The following is a 24,667-nucleotide window of genomic DNA, read 5'->3' as shown; positions in this document are numbered from 1 at the left end:
TTGTATCTGATAGAAACCCTAGGTTTGTATCTCGATTCTGGCAGAAATTGCAAGAGGCTCTAGAAACTAAGTTGAACTATAGTACAGCGTATCACCCACAAACTGATGGACAATCTGAGAGAACCATTTAAACTCTTGAGGATATGCTGAGAGCCTGTATTGTGGATTTTGGAGGAAGTTGGAGTCAATACTTAACCTTGGTTGAATTTGCATATAACAATAGCTATCATTCCTCTATTCAAATGGCCCCATATGAAGCCTTGTATGGACGACGGTGTCGATTTCCAATCCATTGGGATGAAGTAGGAGAGAGAAAGATTATAGATCCGGCTACAATACCATGGGTTGAGGAAGCTTACGAAAGGGTAAAGGTGATCCGCCAGAGACTTCAAACAGCCCAAAGCCGACAGAAGAGTTATGCCGATCATCGGAGGAGGGATTTGGAGTTTGAGATAGGAGATAAGGTGTTTCTTCGGATTACCCCAATGAAAGGAAAGATTAGAGCAGGAAAAGGGAAAAAGTTGCAACCACAATACATAGGACCTTTCAATATACTCCAGCGAATAGGAAAGGTGGCTTATCAACTTGAGTTACCAGCTAGTTTGTCTCGGATCCATGACGTTTTCAATGTTTCTTTGCTTAAGAAATGTCATCCAGATCTGACTCACATTTTGCCACCAGAAGATATTGAACTCGACGAGTCTTTAACCTATGAAGAACGACCCATTCAAATATTGGATCGAAAGGTGAAGGACCTAAGAAACAAACAGATTCTATTAGTAAAGGTTCTATGGAAGCATCATGAAGTGGAAGAAGCAACCTGGGAGCTAGAAAAAGACATGGAAGAGAAAAATCCCGACCTGTTCACGACGAAATGTATGAATTTCGAGGTCGAAATTCTTTTAAGGGGGAGAGAGTGTGAGGACTTGTAAATTCTTTATATTTTTCATAAAAATACCCTTTTATTTGGAAATTATTCATTTATTATGACCCTACTACCCAATCACCCCACAATAAGTGTAAATGAATATAGAAGTACAGGTTTTCGTTGTCCGTTTTCAAGTTAGAGCGAATTAGGGTTTTCACGTTTTTTCATAGTGTGACTATTCGGTAACGAGTAAGGATCAAATTTGGTATGTAAGAGTGACTTTTGGATGAGGAAATATTATATGATTTGAAGTGATAATAATAAGTTAGTGATTAGAAGGTAAAAACCCTAGTATACGTGATTTAAGAAAAATCGGCTCAAACCGACGAGTATCGATCACTACCGATTGAACACACCACTTGACCACTGCTTCCTTACCACCACATACCCTTGATATTTTTGCAAAATATCCCCCCTCATCCTCAGCCATATAGCCAAAATATGTGGCCCAAAATGCAAGGAAAAGAAAGCAAAATTTGGATGGTTTTAGTGATGACAAGTGTTGGTCATCTATGGTTCTTTGACCAACCCTTTTGTCTTGCCTTCTTATCTCTCATTTCAGCTCATTTTCCCTCATTTTTTTTCTGTTTTGTCCGAGAGCAAGGGGAGGCAAAGGAGTGAGGAGATTTTTCAATCTTCTACTTTGAATCCAACCTTTTGAGTGCAAACAAGAAAAACTAAACCGATTAATCACTAGTTTGGAGGCTTGGGAAGCTTAAGGAACCAAAATTTTCAAGGAGAGGTGGAGGATCATTCTTGCAAGCTCTTGTCTTGAGATATAATGGCTGATCAACCTTTTTTCTCCATTAATCATGATTAAGTTGGGTATTAATATTAGTATGGTGCTTGTGATGCTTGTTTCAAATGGTTTTGATGATTAGATGGATGACTTTTGTGTTACGGTTTCTTGTGGGTTAAGTGTTATATTATGTGTATCTATGGTATATAATCTTGTAAAGGAGATAGTAGTGGTAGTTTTAAGGTAATAATGTGAATTATAGCTTGAATATAGCAAAATTCCAGATTTCTGGAAATTTTAGCTTCAGTTCTATCCGGTTCCATTTCATCATGTTAGAGGCCGAATTAGGCTTAGTACAAAACATGTAAGTTGTATATAATGATATTTTATGGTTACCTACAAAATTTCAGCTCAATCGGAGCAACGTAGCCTGTGAAAAGATGAAAATACCCTGACTGCCCTAGGAGTAAAATCAGCGGACAGCTTTGACAGTACATTAAGTTGGATGCATTTGTTCACCTTGATACGTACTGAACTATCTTTTAGCCAAAACATGAAAGTTTTAGTACTTTGTCTTAGCTTTTCAACGCCTATAAGAACGTCTTAACCAGACTTTGGTAGCTTGAGATATGGCCATTTGAAGGTAGTGCAGTTAACTGGCCAGTTAGTTGGAATTTGGTTCTGTGAATTGGGATTTTGACTGGGTTACACTAGAATTCGGACTAAGTGATCTTCATCAAAATTGTAGCCCTTTGTCTTAGATTCGAAACAGTATAAATTGCACTCCAATCCGATAAGCATATCTTCGGTTGTATCTATTACGTAAAAACACATCAAATCTGTCTTTTGCTAAACCTCATTTCCGCACATGTCGTTAGCTTGATTTTGTACTTGTATTACCTTGAGCCTATTGAATGGCTACTAAAATGAGATTGTTTTGTGTGTAACTTTGGGTTTGATTGAGGAAAAGAATGAAGCCATAAATGGCAGCAAATAGGAAAATACAAAGGGCGTGCTGCCCAAATTTATGCTCAAGGGCTAGGTAGACATACTTGCAACTTGAGTAAGGGATAAGAGTGATTTCTACTTGAACCATCTAGGATATTTGCATCTTCTCTTACCGAGGTATATAAGTAAGGACTTGGCCGAACTTGTACCCTTGAGAAATAAAATAATGACTGGTCGGAGTATGTTTTCCTTGTACTTTCGACTCAAATGGCATTTCCAAGTATAAATGTTACAAAGTTTTATAGTTTAAAAAGCGAGCAAGTGTTTCACGACTACTCTCCAAGTGAATTTCAATTTCTTGATTCTTATTGAATGAAACGTCTAAGTTTCGAACCTTAGTTGATTTTCAAAGTTCTTAAGTCAAGTTTTATCGCAGATTTGGACTCCAAACCCGGAGTAAAACCCAGACGCGATCACTAGAGGCACTACTTTTGGTGAGTGCTTCCAAATATCTGATTGAACTTGATATTTGTGATTTATCTTTGATCGATGTGATTACATGATACATAAGTGATGTGATAGGGCAAGGGTGTACTTTATCACACTTGTCCTAACGAGATTTGTTCTTGTTCATCGATTTCACTTGACTTGCTATACATGTGTATGAATTGTATCTTGCCTGGAATTCCAGAAACCCTGTGGCTAGTTAATCAAGTCGAGCCGGCAAGGGCCAGGTCGATTAGATAACGAACCCTGGGTAACTAGTGATGTCAAATGGAGTGTTATCTCATCAGCTAATTGGTATACTCGAGTATTACCACCCTTGTTTCGTGTGGCATGCGGGCCCGGAAAAGGGGGTTGATCGGTGGATGGAGACTTGCGTGAAGTGGGGTTTTTTTTCTGGACTAGTTGATTACTTGAAAGTTGACGGAGTGTCAACTACCAATCGATCAAGCTGGGATGGAGTCGAGATATGAGCCACTGTATCCTTACATGTGAATGTGAATCAGATATTTCTTGACCATCTGAAATGTTATTTCCCTGATTTAACTTGTTTGCTCGCTATTTCACTATCACACTGTTGTTACTTTATTTGATGGCCAATTTGATATTTGGAGCTTCACTGAGCTTTGGCTCACTCCGTTAGTTTTGTTTTCCTTACAGGGGTACGAGCGAGGCGTGAGATGTGTAAAGACCAGCGTAGCCTAGTTGTTTTTGACTTTTGACTTGTACTCGTGCTATCCCTCGAATAGAATGTTTTGTACTTGGATTGTATACACTTTGAACCAGTTTGGGTATATCGAGGCTTTGTATCTTGATTGTGCATGGATGTAAATTATAAGCTTGAATTGCGATGTTATTTATTGTCTATGGATGTATGCACGTGATACGAGTGAGTGAGTCCTGGCAAGAGTTGGGCAGGCGGTCCGCCGAACCCTTTGGTACGCCTTAGGGGGAGGTGGGGTCGTCACAGAACTAAGGCTCTCTGGCGAAGTATAGCTGTTGTGGTAACTTGTTGTGTTGTCCAGCCCCGCCAGGGGTAAAACTTCCGATTTGAGGCAAAGCCATGCCCTAAATTTCTTCCAAACCTTGGGGACTTTGAGTTCAACTCAGGGCTAATTGTTTGAATCGAGCCCTTTTTGCATGTTCTTTTGGTTACTTGTTTAGCTATCTGTTGGCTGTTGCTAAGTGATAAGTGGGATTGGAGTGATTCTTAGTACCTGACTGACTTTCGAGGACTTTTTTTGATCTGATTAGTACAAGTTGGAATGTCGAAGACAACATTCTTTTAAGGGAGGGAGTTTGTGACGCCCAAAAGAAGACAAAAAGAAAATATTCTGGTGAACAGTGATTTTGCAGAATCCAGCAGCAAATCTGGCCAGTTCTTGGCCGGATTGTTGGCTGAATTAGCTTGGCCATTTGAAAAAAATTTACCTAGCTACTGCCTTGAATCCGCCTCCTATCCGACCAGATTCTGGCCGGATTCTATCGTGGACAGCTTTCCTTAATGGTTAAGTCTTCACTTTTGATCACATTTGGGGTTCAAATGTGACGACCCCACCTTCCCCTAAGGCGTACCAAAGGGTTCGGCGGACCGCCTGCCCAACTCTCACCAGGACTCACCTTGAGTATTGTGTGTGTAACTTTGGGTTTGATTAAGGAAAAGAATGAAGCCATAAATGGCTGGAAATAGGAAAATACAAAGGGCGTGCTGCCCAAATTTACGCTCAAGGGCTAGGTAGACATACTTGCAACTTGAGTAAAGGTTAAGAGTGATTACTACTTGTGCGAAACGTCTAAGTTTCGAAAAGCTAAGACAATGTACTAAAACTTTAATGTTTTGGTTAAAAGCTAGTTCAGTACGTATCAAGGTGAACAAACGCAACCAACTTAGTGTACTGTCAAAACTGTCTACTGACTTTACTCCTAGAGCAGTCAGGGTATTTTCATCTTTTCATAAGATACGTTGCTCCGATTGAGCTGAAATTTTGTAGGCAACCATAAAATGGTATTCTCTACAACTTTCATGTTTTATGCTAAGCCTGATTAGGCTTCTAATATGATGAAATGGAATCAGGCAAAACTGAAGCTACAATTTCCAAAAATCTGGAATTTTGTTATATTCAAGTTATAATTCACATTTTTACCTTGAAACTACCACTACTTTAACCTTTACAAGATCATATACCATATATATACATCATACAACACCTAACCCACAATAAACCCTAACTCAAAAGTCATCCATCTAATCATCAAAATCACTTGAAACAAGCATCACAAGCATAATACCAACATCAATACCCAACTTAATCATGATTAATGGAGAAAAAATGGTTGATTAGCCATTATACCTCAAGACACAAGCTTGCAAGGATGATCCTTCACTTCTCCTTGAAATCTTTGGTTCCTTAAGCTTCCCAAGCTTCCAAACTAGTGATTAATCGGTTTAGTTTTTCTTGGTTGCACTCAAAAGGTTGGATTCAAGGTTAAAATTTGAAGAACTCTCCTCACTCTCTTCCCTCTCCTTGCTCTCAGCCAAACCAAAAAAAAATGAGGGAAAATGAGCTGAAATGAGAGATAAGAAGGCAAGACAAAAAGGTTGGTCAAGGGCCATAGATGGCCGACACTTGTCACCACCAAAGCCATCCAAATGTTGCTTTCTTTTCCTTGCATTTTGGGCCACAATTTTCGGCCATATGGCTGAGGATGAGGGGGATATTTTGCACAAATATCAAGGGTATGTGGTGGTAGGAAAGTTGTGGTCAAGTGGTGTGTTCAATCGGTAGTGATCGATACCCGTTGGTTTGAGCCGATTTTTCTTAAATCGCGTATACTAGGGTTTTTACCTTCTAATCACTAACTTATTATTATCACTTCAAATCATATAATATTTCCTCATCCAAAAGTCACTCTTACCTACCAAATTTGATCCTCACTCGGTACCGAATAGTCACACTACGAAAAAACGTGAAAACTCTAATTTGCTCTAGCTTGAAAACAGACAATGAAAACCCTTACTTCTATATTCATTTACACTTATTGTGGGATGATTGGGTAGTAGGGCCATAATAAATGAATAATTTCCAAATAAAAGGGCATTTTTAAGAAAAATATAAGGAATTTGCAAGTCCTCACAAGTTCAAAAATATCATCCTTGGTGGTGCTGGACAACACAACAAGTTTGCGCAATGGCTATACTTCACCAGAGAGGCTCAGGAATTCGTCCTTGGTGGTGCTGGACAACACAACAACCTAGCACAATGGCTATACTTCACCAGAGAACCTTAGTTCAAGAATTTTATCCCTGGTGGTGCTAGACAACACAACAGGCATGCCTTGCTAGAAAAATGGTGGTGCTTGATAACACAACAGGCAATGCCCCACTAGAGAGGCTCAGTTCAAAATTTCATTCCTGGCCGTGCTTGATAACAAAACAGGCATGTCTCGCCAGAAGAATGGTAGTACTTGAGAACACAACAGGCAATGCCTCGCCAGAGAGGTTCAGTTCAACCGCTACAAAAGAGTAGTAGCCAGTTTACAACCACACATAAAAGCATACAAGTTCAAAAGCAGGGTCAATTACTTCAAGTTCATGGAGCACGGTTATAAATAAGAACTCACTTGCCTAGCCTATGTCCAGCGATTCACCTTCTCAAGTAGTCACAATATTCAAGTCCACTTACAGGTCATATACGAATCAAGTTACTCACTCAAGCATAAATGAAATATCATATATTCAGTCAAGTCAGGTCCATTAAGTGTACATAAGAGCACACTCGCCTAAACAGGTTCAAATCTCAAATGAGCTCAGCCTAATAGGTCTCAGGCAGTTCAAGTATTTCAAATCTCATCACTTACAAATCGGGTGGTGCAAACCTTAATCAAATAAGAAGACTAGAAGAAGGATGCAAAAACCAGAAGTTTTCTCAACAAATCTGGACACCACCATAATCTATCAAAACCCTAGCCAAAATCTTATTGGACAAGTTCTAGATAACATTCATCAATTCAATCTCCTCATTTGGTTAAGTCTCGAGTCCAATACAAAATCTACTGTGCCATTACAACTTATCTCAAATTCACTTATGATTTCTATTCACATCATCATACACTAGACCATGTTCCTTCTAAACTTACAAGCATTTTCTCAGAAAAAGTATCGAGTACTCAAGTACAAGAATCCCAAAACTAAGAAACTATACAACTCAGGCCGTACACTAGTACCAGATTTGGTTGATGTATTCTTGGGAGAAACCAGGTCATATCTTACGCTGACCACCTTCAAACCAGTCCCACAGTCCGACATCCTAAACTTTAGCCTAGGATACACTACAGAGATCTGAAGCCTAAGCTCTAATACCAACTGTGACAGCCCCACCTCTCCCTAGGGCGAACCAAAGCGTTCAGCGGACTGCCTGCCCAACTCTCACCAGGACTCACTCACTCACTACAGTCCTCAAATAAATTACAATACACACCTCAAATATTACATCAAATTCTCCATGAATTACATGTCAAGTGAAGCCAAAACTAGTTCCCAGGCGTGGAACGTACACATGCATCCATTCAATTCCAAACTTTAATACAAACCCAACTATTGCACAAAATGAATTCCCAATTCAAACTATATAGGAGATATTTCCTCCAGTCACATGAATAAGTACCACAAGTACTTCCTTTGCCTCGAGCCCTATGGGGGGGAATATATTTTGGGGCGAGCTACAAGCTCAGCGAGTGACTAGTAAAATCAGTAATCAAACATATTTCACAATAGTACATTTCGATGATGCCATGGATTAGTGATCAAATATAACTTTATTGCTCTTGAGAGCCAATGAAATCCTCGTACTTAGAACTCCAACGCTCAAACAGATCAATGAACAGTCAAACAGCAAAAGAGAGCCATCATTGTTCCAGGTAAACAGGGGTGGAGACATTGGTTCTAAGCACAAGATTTTCCAAGAACTCATTGGAGTCAAATCATGTCATGGCACACACGCAAACACAAATGATACGCAATCGTGTAACAAATGCAAGAATTAATTCGAAAAATAACGTTGGAGTCACTCACCAACCATGGCTCATGAATCTCATCCATCATATATCATTGCCTTGCTCAAGTCCAAACCCTAGATCACAAATATCATGTCAAACAAAAGGAATTCTAAAAGCATCAAGTTCCTATCACCTTTTGGCATTTTAATCACAATTGAAACTACACTTATCCGATTGAAATAAATCTTGTGGCGTTTCGAAGCCAAGACATATACCAACATTTCTTATGAAGACCTCCAAAGCCAAATCATACATTTTTACAATCAAAAACTGAAATCTTAGAGAAAAAATGGAGACTGTCCGTGAAACAGGGTTTAAGGGCAGTCAAGGGTATTTCAGTCATTTCACAAGATACAATATTCCAATCGATCTGAAATTTTGTAGGTAGATATCTAACTCATATATCTACAACTTTCATGTTTTGTCCAACAGCTGGTTCATCCTAAAACATGGATAAATTTGCTGTCAAAGTTGAGTCCAGAAACAACGTAAAAACTGAAATTACTCTTCTAAACTAATCTTTGCATATAATCATCACTAATATCAATTAAGGCTAGAAATTCCACCTTAACACTAGAATAAACTCCACTAATCATATACATGCCAAAATCAAAGATAAAATACCTAGATAAAGTCTAGAAATTAGTGAATATCATCATCCTAACTTCCAATTCACAAGAATCTGCATAAATCATCAAGATCAATAACTTAATCACAAGATTAAAGAACAAAAGAAGCTTCTAAGGATTATATCTTCCAATCACCTTGAAAACAAGTAAAGCAAAGCCCTTTCTTCTCAAAACACTCCACCCTTAGCTTGCTAGCACCTTAGATATGAAGTTAACTAGAGTAGATTTCGGAAATTTAAAGAAACCTCTCAAGATTTGGTGAAGGAATCAAAGGGAAAAACGGGGTTTTCTCTCTTAGTTTTGCTCCCAAGAGGTTCGGTCAGCTTGGTGGAGGAAGAAAAGTGGGTTTTCAACCCCCAAATGTGGTCAAAAGTGAAGACTTAACCATTAAGGAAAGCTATCCACGACAGAATCCGGCTGAATAGGAGGTCAGATTCAAGGCAATAGCTAGGTAAAAATTTTTTCAAACGGCCAAGCCAATCCGCCCAACAATCCAACTAAGAACTGGCCGGATTTGCGGCCGAATTCTGCAAAATCACTACTCACCAGAATTTTTCCTTTTTGTCTTCTTTCGGGCGTCACAAGTTCTCCTCCAATTATCTCTTAACACTTCTTGACACATAATCCCGTTAGCATAAAACTCCCTCTTTTTCATTAAATTTATTGCACACAGCTTACTTGTTGTTCACATTTGCATAACACATTACAATACTCAACATGCAATAAATTGAATGAGGCAATAGAAATAAAAATCACGACTCAACTAGTAAAGTAACTAAAAATGCAAGGCAAATAAGTTAAACGAATCAAAATCATAGGAAATGAATTTTCGGTATCTCACACCCTCTCCCCCTTAAGAGAATTTCATCCTCAAAATTCCAACCTTTGCTGACACAAAACTTGATTCTACAGGGTTTTTCTCCAATTCTCAAGTTGCTTCCTCTGACCCAACATGCTTCCACCACATTGTTCCTAGAGGAGAATCTTACTAGCATAATGGCTAAACTAATAAGCTAAAGCAGTTCAAAGAAAATTTCATTATTCAAGATGATAAGGACTTAGGTGTCGATAAAAAGAAGAAACTGTAACTATAAAACTTGTATACTGTGACGGCCCCACCTCCCCCTAAGGCATACCAAAGGGTTCGGCGGACCGCCTGCCCAACTCTCGTCAGGAGTCACTCACTCGTATCACGTGCATACATCCATAGATAATAAATAAGGTCGCAATTCAAACTTACAATTTACATCGATGCACATCCAAAATACAAAGCCTCTATATACCCAAACTGGTTTAAAGTGTATACAATCCAAGTACAAATCATCCTAATCGAGTGATAGCGCGGGTACAAGTCAAAAGTCAAAACTAACTAGGCTACGCTAGTCTGTACATGTCTCACGCCTCGCTCGTACCCCCTGTAAGGAAAACAAATAGCGTGGAATGAGCTAAAAGTCCAGTGAGCTTCCAAATAACAAATTGACCATTTTAAAAGTACGAATATCAACGTAGCAAGTTAATGACATCAAAGTTCATAAGAGTAAACAATAATACTTCAAGTAGCAAATCTCGAAGTGAGCGAGTGTAAAAGTTTTTCAGAAGAAACAATAATCCAATAAATAGTAATCATTCCAAAGTATAAGGATACGGATGGCTCTCAGGAGCAAAATTCCCATTGCATCGCCAGAGCTTGATCAAGTAATAGTTGACACTCTGTCAACCTTCAAGTAAGTAACCAATCCAGTAGAGCACCACTTACACTACTCTCCGTCCACCATTCACACTTCCTATTGGGCCCAAAATCCTCAATAAACACGGGTGGTAATACTCGAGTATACCGATTAGTCGAGAAGATATCACTCCACTCAACAAAACAAGAGACCCAGGGTTCGTTACCCAATCGACCAAGCCCTTGCCGGCTCGACTTGAGTAACTCGCCACAGGGTTTCTGGAATTTTAGGAAGTGCGCACATCATAAACAAGTATATCAAGTCAATTGCAACAATAAACAAGTATATATCACATAAGGGCAAGGGCGATAAAGTACACTCTCGCCCTAACAATTCACGTATATAACATGTAATCACATTGGTCACGTATCAAATACAAGTATCAAGTTCAATTCGGTATTTGAAAGCACTCACCAACAGATATAGTGCCTTTACTGGTCACTTTCAGGTGGTACTCCGGGTTTGGAGTCCAAATCTGCAATAAAACTCAGTTTGAGAACTTTGAAACATGACTAAGATTCGAAACTTAGACATTTCGTTCAATAAGAATCAAGAAATGGAAATTCACTTGGAGAATATTCGTGAAACACTCGCTCGTTTTTCAAACTATATAACTTTGTAACATTTATACTTGGTAATGCCATTTGAGTCGAAAGTACAAGGAAAATGTATTCCTAGTAGTCATGATTGTAATTCTCAAGGGTACAAGTTCGGCCAAATCCTCACTGATATACCTCGATAAAAGAAGATGCAAATATCCTAGATAGTTCAAGTGGTAATCACTCTTAACCCTTACTCAAGTTGCAAGTATGTCTACCTAGCCCTTGAGCGTAAATTTGGGCAGCACGCCCTTTGTATTTTCCTATTTTCTAGCCATTTATGGCTTCATTATTTTCCTCAATCAATACCAAAGTCATACACAATATAATCTCATCACAATAGCCATTCAATAGGCTCAAGGTCATACAAGTACAAAATCAAGCTAATGACATGTGCGGAAATGACGTTTAGCAAAAGACAGATTTGATGTGGTTTTGCGTAACAGACACAACTGAAGCTACGCTTATCAGATTGGGATACAATTTATACCGTTTTGAAGCTAAGACAAAGGGCTACAATTTTTGTGAAGATAACTTAGTCCAAATTCCAGTGTAACCCAGTCAAATTCCCAATTCACAGAACCATATTCCAACTAATAGACCAGTTAACCGCACTACCTTCAAATGGCGATATCTCAAGCTACCAAAGTCTGTTTAAGACGTTCTTGGAGGCATTGAAAAGATAAGACAAAGTAATAAACCTTTCATGTTTTGGTTAAAAGCTAGTTCAGTACGTATCAAGGTGAACAAATGCAATCAACTTAGTGTACTGTCAAAACTATCCACTGACTTTACTCCTATGGCAGTCAGGGTATTGTCATCTTTTCACAGGCTACATTGCTCCGATTGAGCTGAAATTTTGTAGGCAACCATAAAATATCATTCTATACAACTTTCATGTTTTTTACTAAGCCTAATTCGGCCTCTAACATGATGAAATGGAACAGGACAGAACTGAAGCTAAATTTTCCAGAAATCTGGAATTTTTGTTATTTCAAGCTATAATTCACATTTTCACCTTGAAACTACCACTACTATCACCTTCACAAGATCATATACCATATATATACATCATACAACACCTAACCCACAAGAAACCCTAACTGAGAAGTCATCCATCTAATCATCAAAATCACTTGAAACAAGCATCACAAGCACCATACTAACATTAATACCCAACTTAATCATGATTAATGGAGAAAGAAAGGTTGATCAGCCATTATACCTCAAGACAAAAGCTTGCAAGAATGATCCTTCACCTCTCCTTAAAATTTTTGGTTCCTTAAGCTTCCCAAGCTTCCAAACTAATGATCAATCGGTTTAGTTTTTCTTGGTTGCACACCAATGGTTCAAACTCAAGATGGATTGAAGTTGTTTCTCTTGCTCTCTCTTTCTCTCTCTTAAGCTTGGCCAGACCAGAAAAGAAATGGGGGAAAATGAGCTGAAATGAGATATAAGAAGACAAGACAAAAAGGTTTGGTTAAGGCCATAGGTGGCCGACACTTGTCACCACCAAAGCCATCCAAGTTTGCTTTCTTTTCTTTGCATTTTGGGCCACATGTTTCGGTTATATGGCTGAGGATGAGGGGGGATATTTTGCAAAAATATCAAGGGTATGTGGTGGTAAGGAAGTGGTGATCAAGTGGTGGGTTCAATCGGTAGTGGTCGATACCCGTTGGTTTGAGCCGATTTTTCTTAAATCGCGTATACTAGGGTTTTTACCTTCTAATCACTAACTTATTATTATCACTTCAAATCATATACTATTTCCTCATCCAAAAGTCACTCTTACCTACCAAATTTGATCCTCACTCGGTACCGAATAATTATACTGCGAAAAAACGTGAAAACCCTAATTCGTGCTAACTTGAAATCGAAACGTGAAACCCTACTTTCTAGGTTCATTTGCACTTATTGTGGGGTGATTGAGTAGTAGGACTATTATAAATTAATAATTTCCAAATAAAAGGGCATTTTTGAGAAAAATATAAAGAATTTTACAGGTCCTCACATATACTACTCTTGCCAGATCTTCAAATCATACACTATACTTTGACAAATTGTCCCCAATGTAAATCTCCTATCATTTCCATAATTAAATCATTAAACATGTGCTATCCTCTGTAATCGAAAATCCTTTCTTCATTACTAACCACAAACCCAAGAATAGTTTGCAAAAATCGAATCATTGAGACAGGTACCAAGTTCATTCTGATGGAGATACAACTTACTACGTAAATCTTTCACTACACATAGTCTAATAAATACAACTATTTCAGGTAAAACATCACTAATTGCTAACTTCGACTATTACAGCAGTTTCACCATCGCAAAATTCATTTGTTTTGAGCAGTTCCTTATCTGATATCCAAGTTTGCCGCATCTAAAACATGCACTAGTTTTTGAATAACATATTCCAATATGAGTTTTATCACAAATTTCACACTTAGCGGCATTTGCCATGGAATTAAGTAAGAAAGTTGGAATCTTTGATGGAGATCTTGCTGGAAAATTTCTGTTATGGCTGGCTGAGAGGGAGAGATAGAATTTTAGCTTTCTTTTCGGAAATTTTGTGGCAATTTTGATATATTCTTGTTCAACATACTTTATAAAACCTTAATCTTTACACATATGTCGTATTTGAGCCAAAATAAAGAGGTTTAAGAGGGAAAAAACCTAGTTTTTCAAACTGTTTGCTTGCTGGAAATTTTTCCAGCTTTGAATCAAAAGAGTTTTGACCAGTTTTCTTCAAAATTCTTGGTTATAATCAAGATATTTTTGCTCCACATACCATTTGAATCAGTTGAAAAAAAAGAATACTTTTTTTTTTTTAAGTATGACCTGATCCCAAGATGGATAAAGGAACAAAATGGATTCCTATTTAAAGCATTAGATCTCCTCTATTATCTCAATCAAGCAGGACAGGTTCAAAATCACGATCAATAGGAATAATTCAGAATGAATTAAGTCTTAAGAAACTTTCGAGTCATGGGATGGATCAATGGAAAGGTTGGTTAAAAGGACATTATCAATACGATTTACCCTCGATTAGATGGTCTAAATTAATATAAAAAATGGAGAAATAGAGTTAATCAACATCATATGGCTCAAAATCAAAATTTCAAATTGAATTCATATGAAAAGGGCCATTACAAAAAACAAAAGGATTCTGGAGTATATTCATTATTGAATCAAAAAGAGAATTTTATACGCCTAGGACACCAGAATATCGAATCCTGAACGAAGAAAGGCATGAGAGAAAAGTATATTGGCTAGTGATTATGAGGTCCCAATTCTTGATTGGGGGAGACACCAAAGGCCTTTGCCCTTCCATCCCTTAGATAGAGAGGGAAGGCGGAGCTTTTGGTTTTTTCATGTTGTCAAAGAGTTGAACAATGTTTTTTCATGTTGTCAAAGACTTGAAGAATGAAAATAGATGGTGAGTGCCTGATCGAATTGATCAGGTCAAGTAGGAACAAGGTTCAAGTCTACCGGTCTATTAGGATGCCTCAGCTGAATACATCACTGCACTTCCACTTGATACCTATCATAATGATAAACGGCTCGTCTCGCCGTGACCTTTTCTTGAATTCTCAAAACTATATGAGATACTAACAAAGTCATGGCATGCTCAATTATCTCTTAATCTAGCCATGTTAGGCTCTTTAACCATTGTTGTAGCTCACCACATGTATTCCATGCCCTCTTATCCATATCTAGCTACTGACTATGCTACACAATTGAGGGTAAATCGACCACATTAAAATTACCTTCTAGGGATGTCCGTTTGATATCAAAAAACTACTCAGCAACAAGTAGACAAGTAGGGAATGTTGGGGTGAACCAGAAAAGTTTGGGTAGAGCCGGATCTAAGCGTTGGCTACGTAAGCGTCATATAGTAAGAGGAGTAGTTATGAACCCTATAGACCATCCCTATGGAGATGGGGAAGGGAGAGCTCCAATTGCTAGAAAAAAACCCACAACCCCTTGGGGTTTTCCTACACTTGGAAGAAGAAGTAGAAAAAGGAATAAATATAGTAATCTAGCATATATGTGATTTTTTCCCATGATTTGAACTTGACTTTTAGTGCTTGAAACCTTAATTTGGTGAGATTTTGGATACTTAAATTTCTTTCCTCACTTTTAGAATACTTGTGTTGGGCTTTTATCTTAACGTCTTGAGCTTGAAGTGAGAAGTATATGAAATTTCTTGGAATACTAGACGCGTATGTTTTGGCTAGTTGAATGTACTAAATTTAAATCTCTCGTGATTGTGAATTTTACCTCAGGGTTTGGTAGCCTTAACGTCTTGTTGTGAATGTTTGTTAGAGTATTAAATGCCTTCCAATAACTATTATATTGTTCATAGGCGAACATGTACTTTATTGCACTCAACCTAATTGGATGTGAATTGGCACTAGTCAAATGATTGAATACTTAATGCTCAATGCTCAATGTTAAAATGATTGAATGGTAAATGACCAAGGATTGAATATTAACTATGTATGCATGTAATCCAAGTGTACTTTATCGCATCAACTGAACTGGGCCCTTGCCCTTCGCTGCTAGCCGACTCGAGCTAGAAGTGGACTCGATCGAGTAGGTTGGTAACCCTGAGCCAGTGTTTTCGGTATTCTCGAGTATTATCACTAGAGTTATAAGGAGATTAATGGCCAAATGACTAACGTAGGAGATTGTTCGAATGTTTCGGAGGTTATAAGGAGGGGACAGGCGGAGTTGGTGACAACAATGGAATGAAATGATCTAAGTGAGCACGCATCCTTTTAATGAGTGTGTTATTGTTCCTTAAATGTTTCAAATGTTTTATTATTTCTTGAATGGTTATCATTGTATTTAGGACTACTTAAATGTTGAATATGCTTTATTGTTAAATTGTGTAATTGTCGAAATGTTGGGAACCTTGTGACAGCCCCACCATCCCCTAAGGCGAACCAAAGGGGTTAGCGGACTGCCTGCCCAGCTCTCACCAAGACTAACGGTGCAGTTTAGAGCGATCTATTGCATTCCGGAACTTACAAACGCGCGTAAACAAGTCAAAATAAAAAAATAAAAAAATAAAAAGAAATCCGAAGTCGGCCATGAGTAGTAACCGACCCTTCAGAACCCAACCAAATATCAAGCCAACATTCACATCGTGAACTTTAGTATTTACAATCCAAAGCGGCATACAAAAGTATTCAAAAGTGGATACATGTATGGTTTACCAAAACAAAAGAGAAACGGACCCAAAAGTACATTTAGGGTTTCAATAAATGAGCTATACAAAAGATATATCCAACTAGCTCAATTCGGCAACCAAATATCAATTGCAGTCCAAAAGTATTTATTTTCCTGTAAGGAAAACAAAAGGAATAGAGTGAGCTAATTGCCCAGTGAGGTAATACTACTCAAGCAACCAAGTTCATAGATGCATCAAGCTTTTCAGTCCAATTCATCAAAAGTAAATAAAGACACACATCAATAATGATGATAAAAGGATACGGGCGGCTCTCAAGAGCCCTTTTCCTCGTTTGCATTCTTGATCGGATCTCATTGACTCTCTGTCAATGTTTAAAAGTAACCAACCGTAGACTTCACTTTACTTCCATCCCTTCCACCTAACATTCCCCTACCGGGCCCGAACTCCAAACACTTGCACTGTGGTATTACTCAAGTATACCGGAATCGAGAGTCTCTCATACTACAAGATTCCATAACAGTCCCCAAGGTTCATTAATTGGCACGACCAAGCCCTTGCCGGCTCGATTCAATCAACTACCAATGGGGTTGAGCTCAATGGTAACAATCATGGTCGTTGGATACTCGTCCAAACGACACTAAGTCAAGTACTTTCATTTCATGTAACATTCCAATAACATGATAAGTAATAAGTGAGAGTGATAAAGTACGCTCTCACTTCAATCATTTAACATTCAACGCATCAAGTTCAAAGTATCAAAGCCATATAGTATCACACAAGTGAGTAGTACACTCACCAAGCTTGCAAATGGTGTTTCATGCACTTCCGTCAAAAGAATACGACCCCAATAGGGTTCCATAAGCATATACAAGCATTAGAGGAAACTAGAAAAATCCAGAAATGGAATTAGCTTTAGCCCTGAAAAAACAGTTTTTGACCTCATTTTGCGGTAATGGCACCAAAAGCACTACGATTATCGGATGAAGGTGCAAGACCTACCATTTCGAAGCTAAGAGATAGGGCTACAATGTTCTAGAAGACAAATCTGTACAGTTTCGACTGTAACAAGGTCAAAAATGCAAGATACTACACCAGAACAGGAAAACCAGATTCACAAAACGCATTCTGGTGTAAACATCATAAAACAAGCTACCTAAGTCCAAATCCAGTAATTCCAAAGCCATCCAAAATCTTAGAAATAGGGCTAAATTTCATCATAAGACCTTAACAACCAATTCTGAAGCATTCCTAACCAAAATAACCAATTACAGACGCAATTCTCAAATTCGGGTAAAACCAGGACAGCAAGGGTAATTTCTACTTTTCTCAAGTTACGCTACTCCGATTGACCTGAAATTTTGTAGGCACCCCTAAAATGTCATTCTCTACAACTTTCATGTTTTAACCCAAAGCCAATTCAGCCTCTAACCATGAGTTACAAAACCGAGCAGAATGTATAACTTTGAAACCCTAGTTTTTCAATTTTCTTCCAAAAACAGAAATTGCTTGCAAATAACCACTTTTCCCACCTCCTAGCTTCATTACATACCAATTCCAATCATCATACATGCCCACATAATCATATTCATATGAAAACAGAAAAATCCCCAATAATTATAAAACTTCACCAATTCAACCAAAAATCAAGATTAATCCATAAACTTGCATCTCATACCATCACCAAGCATGAATTAAACATCATTAGAGGGAGGAGAGGGGTTCATCCACTGCTCACCTTAGTAAAACAAGAGGGAGAGCAACTTGTCACCTTAGTTTCCCAAACAACTTCACCAAACACTCCACAACCACTAAGTGAAGAGGTTTTATGGAGTAATTGCAAGTTTAAGTGGTTGATTTGGTAGATTTGAGCAAGATTGAAGGTAAGAAAATGGAGTAGTTTTTCTTCTTTTTGCTTGAGAGAGAGCCGGCTTCAAGAGCTTGAAATGAAGCTAATTTTTGGTGATTTTTGGTTTATTTGGTTATTTGGTCAAATGGTCAAAAAAAATGAATAGTTGTCATAACTCAAGACTTAATCATAGGGTGACACTTGTCACCCTATTTAATGCATCAATATCCTTTTGTTCCCTGTCACTCTAATCCATAAGGTATCCTCTAATTATCTCTTAGCACTCGATAAATTAAACCCAGTATCCGAAACTTAACCTAATTGGCTGAATTTTTCCGAACTTTCGGCACTAGCGGGTCCCACGTCCGGTATACGCTCTTAATTTCTCAAAACCTATTCGATACTAGAAAAAATCATCTAAAAACTATATCTGCTCATTAAAAATATCTAGAAATTTTCCTAATCACGAAAATGCAGAAAACAAGCCATGAAAGATAATAAAACCTAGAAAATGGGAAAAATTACGGGTTCTCACACTCTCTCCCCCTTAAAAGAATTTCGCCCTCGAAATTTCTCACCTTAACTCCCGAAAAGGTCAGGGTATTTTCTTTGCATCTCTTCTTCCACCTCCCAGGTAGCTTCCTCTATCCCATGGTTTCTCCACAGTACCTTAACCAACGGAATTTGCTTGTTTCTTAGCTCTTTGACTTTCCGGTCAAGCACTTGGACAGGTTTCTCTTCGTAAACAAGCGATTCGTCTACTTTGATCTCCTCTGGTTGTAGGATATGGGATGGGTCGGGATAGTACTTCTTGAGCATCGAGACGTGGAAGATGTCGTGAATTCGAGAAAGACTGGATGGCAGCTCCAATCGATACGCGACCGTTCCTACCCTCTGGAGGATCTTGTAGGGTCCAACGAACCTTGGTTGCAATTTCTTTCCTTTACCCGCCATGACGCTCCATAATGGTGTAACCTTGAGGAAAACACGGTCTCCAACTTCGAACTCCAAGTCTTTCCTTCGATTGTCCGCATAGCTCTTTTGTCGGCTTTGAGCAGTTTGGAGTCGTTGCCGTATTAATTTGACCTTTTCTCGCGCCTCCTCTATCCATGGAATAGTTACTGGATCTAGAGCCTTTCTCTCGCCAACTTCATCCCAGTAAATTGGTGACCGGCATTTCCGTCCATATAATGCTTCATATGGAGCCATTTGAATTGACGAATGGTAGCTATTGTTGTATGCAAACTCTACTACGGTCATGTGTTGACCCCAGTTGCCTCCAAAATCCAGAATGAAAGTCCGTAGCATGTCCTCGAGAGTTTGGATTGTCCATCCGTCTGAGGATGATAGGTCGTGCTCAAGTTGAGTTTCGTTCCTAGAGTTTCTTGGAATTTCTGCCAAAATCGAGATACGAAACGTGGATCTCGATCGGAGACGATACTGACTGGAACGCCGTGTAGCCTTACGATCTCGTCCATGTACAGCTGGGCCAACTTGTCCATGGAATACTTCATATTTACCGGCAGGAAATGGGCTGATTTGGTTAACCTGTCGACGATTACCCAAACGGCATCGTGTTCTCGTTGCGTTCGTGGCAAACCTGAAACGAAGTCCATGGTGATGTTTTTCCATTTCCACTCGGGTATCTCAAGGGGTTGTAACAAGCCCGATGGTTTTTTATGCTCCGCTTTAACCTGTTGGCAAACAAGACATTTTTGCATGTACAGAGCAATTTCCTTCTTCATATTGTCCCACCAATAGGTTCCTTTCAGGTCCTGATACATCTTGCTACTACCCGGATGAATTGTATACTTGGATCGATGGGCTTCTTCTAGAATCTCCGTTTTCAACGTTTCATCCTTCGGCACCACTATCCGGTTTCAGTATTTTAAAATACTCTCAGGACCAAAATTGAAATCAGTGGTTTCTCCTTTTCCCACTTTCTCTCCCCATTTCTGCACTAGTGAATCTTCCTTTTGAGCTTCTTTAATTCTCTCCAAGAGAGTGGAAGTCACTTTAATATTGCCAAAAATCACCTTATGGCTCCCAAGGCAGGGTTTCCACTCACAAACCGACTCGAGTAAATTCCACTCTTTAATCATTAACCCGCCTACTTGCGCCTTACGACTCAAAGCATCGGCCACTACGTTCGCCTTTCTTGGATGGTAGTTGATGGTACAGTCATAATCCTCCAAAAATTCCATCCATCGTCGCTACCTCATGTTCAATTCCTTCTGTGAGAAGAGGTACCTCAGGCTTTTGTGATCGGAGTAAATCTCGAAAGTTACCCCATATAGATAATGTCTCTACTTTTTAAGAGCGAAAACAACGGCAGCTAGCTCCAGATCGTGGGTTGGATAGTTCTACTCGCGGGGTTTCAACTTCCTAGAGGCAAAAGAGATCACATTACGGTTCTGCATTAACACGCAACCCAAGTCTTCTCGTGAGGCATCAGTATACACAGCAAATCCGTCCACTGTGACGCCCCCGCTTCTCCCAAGGGCGAACCCTAGGGTATCGGCAGGACGCCTGCCTAGCTCGCGCCAGGACTCGAAACACAAAACTAATAACACTATATTAAACCAAAGGAGAACTGTTTATAATATATAAAACCACCAAAAGTTCTATTTACATCTTCAAAAGTATCGAGTCAAACCACTCTAATATACTATAACCATAACCAGCAGAAGATAGACCCTAAGGAGGGTCCTTATACAAACCACCAAAACAAAAACAAACATACTATATGTCCAACTATTACAATCAAACCTAACTATACTAGTGTACGTGCCAAAAGTCCCCGCGTCGGCCCCTGCTAAGGAAAACAAAAGGAAAGGGGTAAGCTATATGCTTAGTAAGTAAACAGGGGCCAAAGCGTAAATTTCACGTAACAACAGTTACACAGTACGAGTAAAGCAAAAGCAGAAAAGTAACATCACATAATAAGGATACAGGTGGCTCCAAAGTCAATTCATGTGCCATGTATGATCTCCTGCCGACACTCCGTCGACCACAATTAATGGTCCGTAGAACTTCACTTGTACTCCCACCGTACACCTTATCACCCTCTCTGGCCAGACACCTCACAAACTTGCTCGAGCAAATGAAATTGAGCTTGGTTCACAAGCTCGGGTCACAAACTTGGTCCACATAATCGGTGAACCGGATTCACAAACTTGGTGACCTCAACCAGGTTGGACTGACTTCGACCAAGCCCTAACCGGCTCGAATAGTCCATCTAGGACATGAGATCGGGCCCCAAACTCACAAACTTCACAAAATTTATTCAAAAGTCACCCCGAGCCACAAGCTCAAGGGGTTTAGTTCCAAAATGATTAATATACATATGTCATGTACAAATATGTGCGCAAACTAGGGTTTAGGTCGAGTGCGATAAAGTACACCCTCGCCTAGGTACCCTTTTCATACATATCAAAACACATAAGCAACTAACACGTAAGAGCGGCCTGAATACTTACTCAACGAACAAAAGAGCAAAAATTCAAAATTTGTGCCGCGAGGAGTAGCTAGTAGTCCCCACCATCTCCACCTAGCTCACCACCGTCTGAAATAGAAGATTGCATCACATAATATCATAAACGGCTACTAACATACTTAAAACAAGCAAAACGGCAAAATCGGCACATACGAGTGCGGAAACGGCATACGGAAATCGGAAATGACGGTCTAGCCGTTTTGCCATAAAAACTGTTTTGAACACAATCGAGGCTACGAGTGTCGGATTAAGATACATGAGGTACCGTTACGAAGCTAAGAGAAAGGGTTACAATTTTCATGAAGACACCTAAATCCGGATCTGAACGAAAATAGGTCGAAAGTACAGAAAACCGTTCCAGGAATTCGCACTCTAGAGTAACGGACAGGGTATGTTTGCTGGACCGTAACTCCCAGGTTACAAATCCAAATCAGGAAATTTCAAAGGCATTAGAAATCTGAGACATAAGGCTAAAACTTTGATGTTTTGGCCAATACTTGAATCCACTCAGAACAGAACGAAAGTTGAGTGTCAAAGTACCCGTCAGAACTGTCCAGATTCAAGGCATTTCTGACGATCGATCTTGTTTTGGTCATAACAGGAGCTACGGAACTCGGATTTTGACGCACTTTATACCGTTCTGAAACTAAAACCAAGATCTACATTTCTTATGAAGGAGTTGACACCCAGATCGTACGGGATCAAAACTGAAAAAGTCACGGGCAGAAGCTAAACTAAAAACGCACAGAATTTGATGTTCAAAACAGGCTTGAGTATTTCATCTATAACTCAGGATACACTAATCCGATTGACTTGAAATTTTACAGGCATATTCAGGACTTACAAGGCTACAACTTTCATGTTTTGAGGAACTTCTGAATCCATACGGAACATCGATAAAAACAAAGCCAAAGTTCAGATCCTGAACTGCCCTAGTTTCCCAGATTTGCCGGTTTTGCGCGCCACAACCGTAGTTCTTATGATTCTTATGCAAGTTTTTCTAACCAATTTGATACCCAACAACCATACTTATCTCAGTCTAGGAGTGGTCCAAAATTCCTTCACAAGTCAGCCCAAAATCACCAAATACTAACCATAATCCTTAATCTAATTTTATTTGCACCATATAACTTGTTCTAACATCCAACTACACAAACCCTAACTCAATAGCTACAAACTAAACTAAACTAACCTAATGGAGTCTAGGGTTTCTTAACCCAAATCAGATTTTTGCTAGAAACCAACCAATCCAATGAGGCAAATTATCAAACACAACCACTACAAATCAATTTCTCAATCAAAGCAACTAAGGAAAGCATTAAAGCAAGAAACCCTAATTTTTCTCTTCTTGATCGAATTTCCAACAGCAAAACCACACTAAAATTAACCATGAAACTTCAATATAAACATCAAATCCACCATATAAATCCATAATCATAACATACAACATCATTTCCATAGCTTAGAGAGTAAAACCCCAAACTTTATCTTTTAAAGAAGATAGCATACCTTCAAGTGAGTTAGGTAGATGATCAATCTTTGACAATCAAGCTCTTAAGTTGTTCCCACAAGATCCAAATGCAAGATAGAAGCTATAAATTGCAGAATTTTGGAGCAAGTTCCTCTCTTTTCTTTCTCTCCAAGGTCGGCACTCCCTCTCTCTCTATTCCTTCTTAATTTGTTTTGTTTTCTTATGATAACTTGCAAGTCTATGATATAAATAAGCTAGTCAAAGTGTAGGAAGATATTTATTAAGCTAACCAATCACATAAAAGTGCTTTATTTGCTTTTTAACCCTTGCACTTCAACTTAGCTTTTATTCTACTCTTGCCCTCAAACATTTTGAACTCTTTCAATTAACTCCATAATTGATAACTTAATCTAATCTAAAACATGTAATCACACTCAATTAATTCACTAATCACTTTCTTATTTTAATCACCTATAATTAAACATTCTTTCTCCATAATAAAACAATCAACCAATTGTGAGGACTCGCAAAAACTATTATTTTATGCCTAATTTATGGCTTAATAAATTATTTAATTGGATTTTAATTCCAAGGAATATCTTCTAGTCTTATTAGACCTAAATAAGTGGTAAAATATCTTCGTTATATTTTTAAAATGATTCGTTTCAAAAATTAATTTCCTAGAGCGCGTTTCGTAAAAATAGTGAATAGTGCTTGGAGATTTTATCCGCGTAGTAGCACAATAAGCTTGGAATATTGGAGACTTGTACTATGGTCCTAAAATAGGTGATCTTATGAATAAATATTCAAGTGATAGTTAGTAGTGCAATCGTTATAAGAATTTTTCGAAAGTTTCGCGTTATGGCGGTAAAATTTGACGGTACGCGTTTTCACACGCGCGACTTCATTTGAGGGACTTTAGACCCTTATTCCTGGACAATTAAGAGTGAATAATATTTACATGAATATATATGCCTTGGAGGTTTAGTGCACTAGTGAACCAAACGCGCGAAAAATCGAGCCGTAATCGTACCAAACGGCCCCTAATGAGAGTTGACTTTTGGGTGATTTTGCACCACACATTGCACCTTCTCTTGGAAGCTAACTTGGATCAAACACACTCTCTCTTCTCTCTCCTCATGGCCGGCCAAGACACCCTCTCTCTCTAACTCCTTGTTCAAAAAAATTCTGCACACTAATCTTCCCCAAAACCACCCCAAATCACCTCCAAATCACACCAAACTTGGAGACCACTTAGCAAACCTCTTGGAGATTATATCTAGCTAAGGAGGAGGGGAGCTTTCACGGTTTCTTGGAGCTTCAAGAGGGCCGAAAATTCTGACCTTGCAAACCAAAGGAGTAGGTAATGATCAACCCTTGGATTCTTATCTTTTGGAGATTATATGACAAGATTAAGCTCATGCATGCACTTAGTTACTTGTTTATGGTGTAAAAATGTGATTGTGGGCTCTTGGAATTCCCACACTTGGGTTGTTGTTGCTGATGTGATGATTAATGGTGATTA

General features: G+C 38.8%; 1 protein-coding gene across 1 annotated transcript; it reads left to right on the top strand.

The window, feature by feature from the left end:
* The first annotated feature begins 242 nt into the window (after positions 1–242).
* Positions 243–9,795, top strand: LOC140008774 (uncharacterized). Its single transcript, XM_072053646.1, has 2 exons — positions 243–876; positions 9,716–9,795. The coding sequence occupies exons 1-2, from the start codon at positions 243–245 to the stop codon at positions 9,793–9,795; spliced, it is 714 nt and encodes a 237-aa protein (XP_071909747.1).
* Positions 9,796–24,667: the final 14,872 nt, after the last annotated feature.

The sequence above is a fragment of the Coffea arabica genome, chromosome 6c (assembly GCF_036785885.1).
Source record: "Coffea arabica cultivar ET-39 chromosome 6c, Coffea Arabica ET-39 HiFi, whole genome shotgun sequence".
Lineage (NCBI taxonomy): Eukaryota > Viridiplantae > Streptophyta > Magnoliopsida > Gentianales > Rubiaceae > Coffea > Coffea arabica.
Note: the sequence above shows the minus strand (reverse complement) of the source record. Positions and strands in the feature narration are given on the sequence as shown.

Bases quoted from the DNA above. Each gene is read 5' to 3' on its own strand.
- LOC140008774 (XM_072053646.1), top strand. From the start codon at position 243: ATGGCCCCATATGAAGCCTTGTATGGACGACGGTGTCGATTTCCAATC. The intron at 877-9,715 runs GTATGAATTTCG...TTGATTCTACAG, and splicing joins CGACCTGTTCACGACGAAAT to GGTTTTTCTCCAATTCTCAA.